The following is an 11,705-nucleotide window of genomic DNA, read 5'->3' on the forward strand; positions in this document are numbered from 1 at the left end:
GTATATATATATATATATATATATATATATATATATATATATATATATATATCTATCTTCCTACTGTATTTTCCACTGCATGCATCTGGTGAAGTGGGTTTTAGCCCACAAAAGTTTATGCCCAAATACATTTGCTAGTCTCTATGGTGTGTGACAAAGCTCTGTCCTTGCCTCTGTGGGTCCCATGTTTCCTGGCGGATTTCGCTAGCCTCAGAGGCTCACCGTGATCCTGCACGTAACCCTTCTCTCTCTAGAGACAAGGGTCACAGTCTACTGAGCCATTTTCATCATAAACCAGCGAGGGAGGTGAGGAGAAGTTATCCTTCCTTGCACAGTCTCTGTTGTCTCCCAGTCTCAATGATTAATTAGGGGGCAAAGGTGAGGGGGCGGAGCCCGGGCCCACCCTCTAGTCCGGGCTCCAGCCCAGGGACCCTAATAGTATCAACTATGGTAGCTGACCTTTTAGAAACATGACATGTACAATTCCCTGGGCTACTTCCCCCACAGCAGCCCTCACTTCCTAAAACTCCACTTCACCCTTACCTCAGGGCCTCCTTCCTTGTGCCTGATATGGTGATACTACTCAGCCTCTCCAACAGCGCAATTTCCTCCCACAGCTCCTGACATGCACCCTCACCTGACTGACTGGGAGGCTTTTAACTAGTTTCAGCCAGCCCCTGATTAGCTTCAGGTGTCCCAATCAACCTAGCCTTCTCCCTGCCTTCGGGAAAGTTCTTAATTGGCCCCAGGTGTCTTAATTGACCTGGAGCAGCTTCCATTTCACTTAACCTGGTATCAGGGATTTGTTTAGCCTGGAGCTAATATATCTATCTCCCACTTCTCCTTCTATAGCCATCTGGCCTTGCCCTGTCACAGGTGCCACAAGTACTCCTCGTTCTTTTTGCTGATACAGACTAACACGGCTACCACTCTGAAACCTGTCACAATTAGTATTGCTTCTAACTTCTAACAAGACAGGTTTGCATTTCTAAGTCATAGCCTATCTACCATGAATGGCCCTAATTACCATTCACATAGCTTTCTAACATGACTTTAAAGGTTGGCTTTGGGTTAGTTATCCTGCAAACTGTTTAACCCTATCTGGCCAATGTTAGGAGTATTAGTGACATTGTAGGTTCCAGGCCTCTGGTTTTGCCTGAGGTTGTTCTTAGAGTTCTGCTTGCCTGCTTGGTTTTGGATACTGTGACAAAGTTCCTCCTCTACCTTGGTGGGGCTTGCGCTTAGTGGCAGATTTGCTCACCTTGGAGCTTCACGGCAGCCCTTAGTTTGGCCATTTTCGTGAACCCACAGTCCAGGTCAACTCCTCCTGTGTCTGACATGGATTTGGGAGGATTTGGGGAGAACCCGGGCCCGCCCTCTACTCCGGGTTCCAGCCCAGGGCCCTGTGGAATGCAGCTGTCTAGAGTGCCTCCTGGAACAGCTGTGCGACAGCTACAACTCCCTGGGCTACTTCCCCATGGCCTCCTCCCTACACCTTCTTTATCCTCACCATAGGACCTTTCTCCTGGTGTCTGAAAATGCTTATACTCCTCAGTCCTCCAACAGTCCGTGTTCTCACTCTCAGCACCTGGCGCCTCTTGCTCCCAGCTCCCCACATGCGCACCACAAACTGAAGTGAGCTCCTTTTTAAACCCAGGTGCCCTGATTAGCCTGCCTTAATTGATTCTAGCAGCTTCTTGATTGGCTGCAGGTATCTAATCAGCCTGTCTGTCTTAATTGTCTCCAGAAGGTTCCTGAAAGTTCTGGAACCTTCTCTGTTACCTTACCCAGAGAAAAGGGACCTACTTAACCTGGGGCTAATATATCTGCCTTCTGTTACTCTCCTGTAGCCATCTGGCCCGACCCTGTCACAATATATATATATATACATTTTTACTAATATGAGATTCTTACTAAGAACAAAGTGTTATTGCACATGGTGGTAGTAACACTCAATTACCCAGAGTGAACACTCATGGGTTGACCTCCTCCTTTATCATAGCCCTTCTATGTGCCTGTTGTGCATTTAGCAAAATCTTTTCTAGGAAATCCCCAAAAAGTCTTTAGGCAATTTCTTAATTGAAGAATGTATTGGACTGTTGACAGATGTTGGACTGCATGTGTGTGTTCTTTCAGAGTGCTTTCACAGCCCTGCACAGATAGCAGAGACAGCAGACATTCATTGAACTGCCCAATAAATCCACACACTTGGTTTTCAGTGAAGGAACTTGGTCAGTTTTATTGCTGACAAAGCACGGTGCTAATGTCCCGGCTCACAAGTTACAGGTACAGTAACACATACATGGTTGTGACAATGGACCAACCCAGTGAATAGTAGGACTTTCCATTCTCCCCTTTGGCAGACCAAGACATTGCCTCTGAGATAAATCTCTATACAGATAGAAACAACTCACATATTAATCCTAACTTATCAGTGTGCCACCCTCTGACATACTAGGGTACCACTCAATGAGGAATCCAGGGGTGACACATATTGCCTGATCTTTAGATTGTCTATTAATTATATAGATTACGTACGAATCCCCAGTTATCACCTTGAGGGCTGACAGATTCTTGTGCCAAGATCAGGCCCATTATTATTATTCTATAGTTGGGAATGCCGATGTGCATGATTCCAACACTCATGCTATAGGAACTCTTGTATATTTACAAATATAGTTTATTAATATGTTTAGCAGTCACAGACACCCCAATTTAACAAGATAGATAGAGAACGTACATCTGCACTTCCATATACTCACACCATCCCTTGTAGAACATCCTGAAGTGTTATCCATCATCTTCCTCATCACCATCACCTTCGCCATCATCACCATCATTCTGACACCTCCCAAGGACTACATTTCCTTCTTCTACTGCCCATAGGTTGGGATGCCACTTTTATAATATGATACGCTTCTGTTTGATGCAAATTCAGTAGGGGATTTATCCCTTTTTCCTTATTTGTATTTCCTCACCCTACTAATGTTGAAGTGTCTTTTTTCCCTATAGGTCAGTATATCACTGACCTCAACTTATATCATATGCATCAATTCATTACCCTGCCCCTTTGGTGGTTAGATATCACATTTTTTATGTCTGTCCTAACCGGTTATTTTGATCTGGTCTTAACAGGTTATTCTGGGTTTTTCCAAGTTGTGGTGTACCTGTTAATTTAAAAGGGTATAAACTTAGGAAAGTCCCTATGCTACCTTGCTTTAACACATCATATGTGGACCTTATGCTTTAGCTCATCACCATCTATGTAGGTGAAAGGTCCCAAACATATGTGAGCCAACTTTGCTATCTGGGTGAAAGGTCCCAAACATGTGTATGTTTACATTGTGTAAGACACTTGAGTTACAGCCAAATTACTTTAATATAAATCTATTATAACCTATTATAATAAAACAAATAGTCAAAACCATAAGGAAATAAGAAATCTATAAGAAAATATATCTCTATCGGCAAGCAAGCAGATTAGCCATATAGGCTACATATGTTACCTTGTACATGGAAAAATGTCTTGTGAGGTTTCTATGAAAAGAAAAAAAGTCTGCAGAATATGGTGATCCTATTTGAATGCCTGTATCATTTTTGCATCTGAAGTCATTAATATTCACTATGTATCTGTATTTCAAATTTAGTTACACCTGGGTGACACCCACTAGGCAAAATTCTTACAGTCCAGATAGCCTGTTGAGAAGGGCCTATTCTGGGTAATGGAACATTAGGGAAAACAACTGTCTCTAGGAGAAGGTTACACCCCATCTGGTGAGCCTTCCTGAGAACGCTCAGGACAGTCTATGGCTAATGCCTGCTATGACTCAGCAGAGCATTCAAGGGCATGGAACCAGACCACATGACACTAAACTCCATTTTGGTACCTGTATTTTTCTGCTATATAAGGTGGGGAGTGACATCATCTCTTGGCCTCACTCCCCACACAAGAGAACTCCTGGAAACACCTGAGGAATAAAGACTGAACTGAGGGAAGTGCTTGTCCCAGGCTAAAGGGATTTCTACCTTGCATATGGAAACTTGGTGGACTGCTTGTATCATCAGTCAGGGTGAGAAATTACTAATTCATATCCAGTCTATCTAGCACATTAACCTTAGTTTGTGTTTTTGTTTATTTCCTAAGTAGTCTGCTTTGATCGGATTTCTATCACTTTTAATCACTTAAAATCCATCTTTCTGTAATTAATAAACCTGTTTTATGCTTTATCTTTACCAGTGTGTTTCGAGAAAAGTCTCTGGGGAAAATCTCAGCTCTGTGTAAAAAGGCTGTTGCCTATCTTTCCCACATCAAGGGGAAACTGACCTATATTAATGAGCTTATGGTGTACAGACTCCTGTGCAGTGCAAGAGGGTATAATTTTGGGTTTATACTCCAGCAAGGGTGCAAGGCTGGGGAGCTGGGAAATTGGCTGTTGTCTCCTGCCTGTCTTTGAGTGGCTTAGGTAAAGCACTCAGGAGGCTCAGTGTGGTGCCACCTGCTGTCATATTGGGTGATAACAGGGCTTGAAGAGGCTGACTGTGTCATCAACAACGCAGTGTAAGATTGGCCAGCCCAACTGGGGGGCTAAGGGGCACAGCGGTTCCCACAGCTCCCAGACTGCACCCTGGGGGTGACAACCTGACACAGCGGTCTGTGTTCCTCAGCTTCCTGGTTTCATCAGTAATCTCCATGGCATGCAGCGAGATTACTGAAGAAGCTGAGTAGCACATACTGCCTCCTCAGAACCTGGAACCTGCATGGCACATAATAATAAAAAGTTCCCTGTGTGAACCCTGCAACTGCTGGGCAGTGGCCACAGCAACACCAGGGGAAGCTTAGCGTGTCTAGGTCTATTATGTTCACCACCTCTGGTTCCCAACATTCCATTCACTTTTTTGACTAACGCTGCACACTGAGCAGATGTTTTCAGAGAGCTATCCACAACAAGATCTCTTTTTTGAGTGGTAACTGATAATTCGGTACCATCATTTTGTCTGTACAGTTGGGATTATGTTTTTCCAATGTGCATTACTTTGCATTTATCGACATTGAATTTCATCTGCCATTTTGTTGCCCAATCGCCAAGTTTTGTGAGATCCCTCTGTAATGCTTCACAGTCTGCTTTGCACTTAAGTATATTGAATAATTTTATCTCATCTGCAAATTTTTCCACCTCATTGCTTACACCATTTTCCAGTTCATTTATGAATATGTGGAACAGCACTGGTCCCACTCCAGACCCAGGATGACCCCATGATTTACCTCTCTCCATTCTGAAACCTGACCATTTACTCCTACCCTTTGTTTCCTATCTTTTAATTAGTTACTTATCCAGGAGAGACCCTTCCTTCTTTTCCCATGACTGCTTACTTTTCTGAAGAACCTTTGGTGAGGGATCTTGTCAAAGTTTTTCTGAAAGTCCAAATACACTATATCATCTGGATCACCCTTGCCCACATGTTTGTTAATCCGCTCACAAACTTCTAATAGATTGCTGAGGCATGATTTTCCTTTGCAAAAGACATGTTGACTGTTCCACAGCAAATAATGTTCATGTGGGTGTCTGATAATTCTGTTCTTTACTATAGTTTGAATCAATTTGGCTGGTATTAAAGTTAGGATTACTGGCCTAAAATAGCTTAGATCACCTCTGGAGACTTTAAAAAAAAAAATCAGCATAATATTAGCTACCAGTCGTCTGGTACAAAGCCTGATAAAAGTGATTGCTTATATATCACAGTTAGTAGTTATGAAATTTGATATTAGAGTTCTTTGGAGCTATTGGGTGAATGTCATCTGTTCTTGGTGTCTGTTAATGTTTAGTTTATCAGTTTGTTCTAAAACCTCTGTGATTGGTTGTCCACCCTGGCATTCAGTCTGGAATCAAATGGAATCACTGAACCCGCTGTCCATTCAGCTTGGCTGGCCTCTCCACAATGCTCTCTGGTGACACAAGCAGCAGCTCCAGGCTCTGTTATCATCCAGCATGACAGCAGTTGGTGCCGAAAACCAACTGAGCTACCTGAATGCTTTACCTAAGGCACTCAGGGACAAACAGGAGATAACAGCCAAGTTCCCATCTCCCTAGTCTTGCACCCTTGCTGAAGGAGAATTATGCCGTCTTCTACTGCACAGGGATCTGCACAGTGCATACTCATTAATATACGTCACTATCCCCTCATGTGGGAAAGATATGCAAGAAACTTTATTTACAGAGCTGAGATTTTCCAAGACACTTCACTCAAAACAAACTGGTTATGATAAAGCATAAAACATATTTATTAAATAAAGAAAAATAGATGTTAAGTGATTATAAGTGATAGCAGTCAGATGCAAGCAGATTACATAAAAAATAAACAAAAATGCAAAATAAGCCTAAAATACTAGATAGCCTGGTTATGAATTAGCAATTTCTCACCCTGGCTGGTGATACAAGTAGTCCACCAAGCTTTCATACACAGGCTTCAAATCCCTTTAGTTTGGGATCCCCCTGTTCAGATTTATTTCTTCAGTTGTTTCCAGGAGTTCTCTTGTGTGGAGAGTGAGCGCAAGAGACAATGTCACTCCCCACCTTGTTTGGTTTTTCAGTATGGTGAGAACCCTTTGTTTCAAGTGAAGTTCCCAGCCCAGTTTGTGGAAAAATACGGGTACCAACATGAAGTTCAGTGTCATGTGGTCTGGTCCCCTGCCCTTGCCTGCCCTGCTGAGTCATAGCAGCCATTACCCATAGACTGGCTGAAACATCATAGAATCATAGAATCATAGAATATCAGGATTGGAAGGGACCTCAGGAGGTCATCTAGTCCAACCCCCTGCTCAAAGCAGGACCGATCCCCGACTAAATCATCCCAGACAGGGCTTTGTCAAGCCTGACCTTAAAAACTTCTAGGGAAGGAGATTCCACCACCTCCCTAGGTAACGCATTCCAGTGTTTCACCACCCTCCTAGGGAAAAAGTTTTTCCTAATATCCAACCTAAATCTTCCCCACTGCAACTTGAGGCCATTACTCCTTGTTCTGTCATCTGCTACCTCTGAGAACAGTCTAGATCCATCCTCTTTGGAACCCCCTTTCAGGTGGTTGAAAGCAGCTACCAAATCCCCCCTCATTCTTCTCTTCTGAAGACTAAACAATCCCAGTTCCCTCAGCCTCTCCTCATAAGCCATGTGTTCCAGTCCCCTAATCATTTTTGTTGCCCTCCGCTGGACTCTTTCCAATTTTTCCACATCCTTCTTGTAGTGTGAGGCCCAAAACTGGACACAGTACTCCAGATGAGGCCTCACCTGGGGGCTAGGCTGATCTACACCCAGTGGTAACGGCTTGCAAGTGCACAGTCCACTCTGGCTAAGACCCTGTGGACAGGGGCCAACCCAGAGTGCCCCTTGGGGCCTGAGGTAGCAGCACCCTGGCCTTCCCTCTAAGGTCCTTTCAATGACTTACTCTCAGCCTGGGATACTTAAAACAAGACCCCCTTTTGTGGGACCACATTAATTCAGTCGTCTCCAAAACACAGGGTCTCCGACCCTAAAGCCCCATCTTTCTCCTTTACTCAGGAGCCCCCCACCACCCTGCTTGCTGGGGTCAGTCTTGTTTCAGGCTTGCTGCAACCTCACTGGCTTCTCGCCATCTGGTACCCATGATATCTCAGTCCCTTTCCCCGGGGCTGAGCGAGGACAGCTGTCTGTCCCCTGCTGGTGTGGCCCATGTTTCGAGAGAGGATGCAGCCTGCCTGCCCTCCTAAGGCTCCTGTTTCACATGGAGGGAAGGGAGCCATGCCTTGCCCTACAAGGCCCTTGTCCCAGGCCCTTAAAAACAATAGCCTGGGATTTCCCAAAGCACTAACTATTCCCCGGGACCATCTTCCTGTCTCCCACCAGCTGGCTGTCCAAAGCTTCTCTCAGCTCTAAACGTCACAGGAATCTTAAAGGGCCACACCCTGGACCAAGGGTTCACTGACACCCCTCATCCCTCCTACCTATAAAGGGGATAATCCCCAACACGCAACCTCTAATGGCCACTGAATTAGGGTGTAGCACGCATTCCGAATTGAGCAGGAGAGTCCCAAAATGCAGAGTTCAAGGCCCAGTGTGGGCTGAAAGACTCCGGAACAGCATTTGTCCTGAATTCCCTGCAGTGCCGATCAACACCTGCTCATGGGCAGAACCACCCTTTTCACTGTTGGAGGGCTGATGTCCTTAGCCCCCCCTCGCTATGAGGCCCCACCCTGCTCCTCTTTCCCGAGGCCAAGTCCCCTAAACTGGGCAAGTGGAGGGTCTCGGGTTTCCCAGAGCGGCACTTGCTCCCTGGGCTTCTTTTACCACGGTGTGGCTCTGACATCCAGCCTGGTCAGTGGGTGGGGTTGTGGGAAGAGGAGGAGCAGGAGGTGGGGGTTTAGGGGGAAGAAGCGGGCCAGGAGTTTGGCAATGGAGGGGGCAGGGCTCCTGCGTGTGTCCTGGTTTTTCCTTTTGAGAAGGTGGTCACCCTACACTAAATGGGTTGGACTGGAACAGGAGATAGCCGTGATTCTGTGTGGCAGCTGAGACCCCTTTCTACCCCTTTGCATTGCTGGGGCAGCAGAAACAGAGGTGTCATAAATATAAAGGGAAGGGTAACCACCTTTCTGTGTACAGTGCTGTAAAATCCCTCCTGGCTACAGGCAACATCCTGTTACCTGTAAAGGGTTAAGAAGCTCAGCTAACCTGGCTGGCACCTGACTCAAAGGACCAATAAGGGGACAAGATACTTTCAAATCTTGGGGGAAGGAAGGCTTTTGTTTTGTGCTCTTTGTTTAGGTGGTTGTTCTCTCTTGGGACTGAGAGAGGCCAGACAGAAATCCATCTTCTCCAACCCATCCTAATCCAAGTCTCCAATATTGCAACCAGTGTAGGTAAGCCAGGCAAGGAGGATTAGTTTATCTTTTGTTTTATGTCAGTTTTCCCTGTGTTAAGAGGGAGGTTTATTCCTGTTTTCTGTAACTGTAAGGTTTTGCCCAGAGGAGGATCCTCTGTGTTTTGAATCTGAATACCCTGTAAAGTATTTTCCATCCTGATTTTATAGAGATGATTTTTACCTTTCTTTTTATATAGATAAAATCCTTCTTTTAAGAACCTGACTGATTTGTCCATTGTTCCAAGATCCAGGGGTTTGGATCTTTGATGATTTTGTAACCAATTGGTTAGGATATTATTCTCAAGCCTCCCCAGGAAAGGGGGTGTAGGGCTTGTGGGGATATTTTGAAGGAAGACGTCTCCAAGTGGTCTCTTCCCCTGTTCTTTCTTTAACACGCTTGGTGGTGGCAGCATACTGTTCAAGGACAAGGCAATGTTTGTACCCTGGGGAAGTTTTGAACCTAAGCTGGTAAGAATAAGCTTAGGGGTCTTTCATGCGGGTCCCCACATCTGTACCCTAGAGTTCAGAGTGGGGAAGGAACCCTGACAGGAGGGGAGGGGAATATGGGCCTGAGTCTCTTGCCAGGACTCCTGTGTGTCAGACCCTCACTCACACAGCCAGCTCTGCCCTGTTTCCATGTGGAGTGGGCTCAGCAGGTGTGCGGCGTGCAGAGCCACCAACGGTGGTGATGGGAGTGGGGGCTGCCTGAATGGCTTCTCTTGCGGCTCCTGCGTTCATGATGTCTCTGGTATGACTCAGTCACAAGCACCTGGCTGAGGGCGTGGGGGAAGGGTGGGTGTTCGTGCCCCTGGAATAGCCCCGTCCACAGCTGGTGCAGCCCCCATGGATCACACAGCACCCAAGGCGCTCAGGAAGGGCCAGGACTGCGACTGCAGAACAGCCCTGCAGCTTTTTTCATGGCCCAAGGATGTTTAACCAGAGAAGGGACAGTGACAGGCCAGGTGTAATGGGAAACAAAATCCACATCCCTTCTCTTTATTGAGAGTATTGACAGGATTTCTGAGGTTGGATCAGCTACCAATATGGCTCTTTATGGGCCAATATGCCATCGGTCCCCTGGCTCTTCACCAACACAGTAACTCTGTAAATGCTGTCTCCTTCCCCCAGTGCCCTGTCCTCCCTCACCAGTGGGTGGAGACAACCGCTATACCATTGCTTCAGGCCTTAGACCCCATCTGAACCTGTCTGTACAGAGTGGAGATTAGTAGCTCATGTCATCACAGATATAAGGGTCCAGGATGGAATAAGTCGCCGTGTCCTGTGTTTCTTGTTTCCTATGCCACCAGCACTGGGGACGGGTCATAAACTGACCTTTCACTTCACGAACACCCTGATTATCCTCGAACGAAGGTGTTTGCTTTTCACGCTGTACACAATTGGGTTAATCAGAGGAGGAACCAGGAGGTTGATGTTGCCCAGGACAATCTGAAGCAAGGGAGAAGAGCCCTTCCCAAATCTGTGTATCAAAGTCAGGCTGAACTCTGGTGTGTAGAAGAGCAGGACGGTGCAGAAGTGGGAGACGCAGGTGTTCAGGGCCCTGAGGAACTCCTTGTGGAATGCGATGCTCAGCACTGTCTTGAGGATCATCACATATGAGAGAAAGATGAGCAGCGAGTCCAACCCCACTGTTAAGACTGTAATAAACAAGCCATAGATATTGTTGACTCTGATATCTGAACAAGCCATCTTCATTACCTCCTGGTGCATACAGTAAGAATGGGAGAGGACATTTACTCGACAATACCGGAACCATTTCAGGAGAAGGGGGAGTGGGAGCATCACAGCCACCCCTCTTAGAACACACACCAGTCCCATCTTGGCTATTCTCGGGAGGGTTAAGATGGAAGAATATCTCAGTGGGTCACGGATTGCGATGAAGCGGTCAAAGGCCATCAACAAGAGCACGGAGGATTCAATGCAGTGAAGTGACTGGATAAAGAACAGCTGGGTAAAGCAGGCGTCGAGGCTGATCTCCCTAGAGTTAAACAAGTATATGCCCAGTATAGTGGGTATGGTGGCTATCGATAAGCCAAGGTCTGTGACGCCCAACATCGAAAGGAAAATGTACATTGGCTCATGGAGGCTTAGATCAGTTTTTATAATGAACAGAATGACTGAGTTTCCTAATATTGAAATGACATACATTAAGCACAACGGGAGAGAGATCCAGAGATTTTGGACATCTTCCTGCCCAGGTATCCCGGTGAGAAGGAACACTTTAGATTTAAATTTGGTGTCATTGACAGCTGACATTATGTACTGGGCAGATCCAAGGAGTTTTGAACTTTCCTTCCTGAAAGGAAAAAGAACAGCCAACTAGATGATATTTAATGAGACATCTTTCCTCTTTCTGTACAAGTCTAGAGACTCCCATGAGCTAATGAAAAATCAGCAAAAACAAAGTCTAGGATTTACACCACCGATACCAAGATAAACATTCCCAGACTGGATGAGACCTGCAGTCCATCTAGCCCAGTATCCACTGGCCAGTTCCACATGCTTCAGAGGAAGGTGGAGGGAGTTCTGCTACAGGCAGGTATGAGATAACCTGCTCCCAAAGTTTCCCCCTGACACCCACTAGTTAGAGATATTTTGTGGTGTAAATCAGGAAGGTTTAGAGCCATTCCAACAGTTTTTAAAAAGTCCTCACTAGCATAACTGGATTTTCTGGTTACCCATATAAACATCCAGTCCCACTTTGAATCCTGCTGAGCTCTTTTTCCCATTGATAGCCTGTGGCTGGGAGTTCCGCAGGCTATGTGAGCGCTGTGTGATTTTACAAGTGTGACCTTCCC

The 11,705-nt window shown here is 45.8% G+C and overlaps 1 protein-coding gene across 1 annotated transcript; it reads right to left on the reverse strand.

Moving 5' to 3' along the window:
* Window positions 1-10,224: 10,224 nt before the first annotated feature.
* Window positions 10,225-11,163, reverse strand: LOC141975194 (olfactory receptor 51G2-like). Its single transcript, XM_074935493.1, has one exon. It carries the CDS (start codon window positions 11,161-11,163, stop codon window positions 10,225-10,227), a length of 939 nt encoding a protein of 312 aa, XP_074791594.1.
* Window positions 11,164-11,705: the final 542 nt, after the last annotated feature.

This window comes from Natator depressus, chromosome 1 (genome assembly GCF_965152275.1).
Source record: "Natator depressus isolate rNatDep1 chromosome 1, rNatDep2.hap1, whole genome shotgun sequence".
In the NCBI taxonomy this organism is placed as follows: domain Eukaryota; kingdom Metazoa; phylum Chordata; order Testudines; family Cheloniidae; genus Natator; species Natator depressus.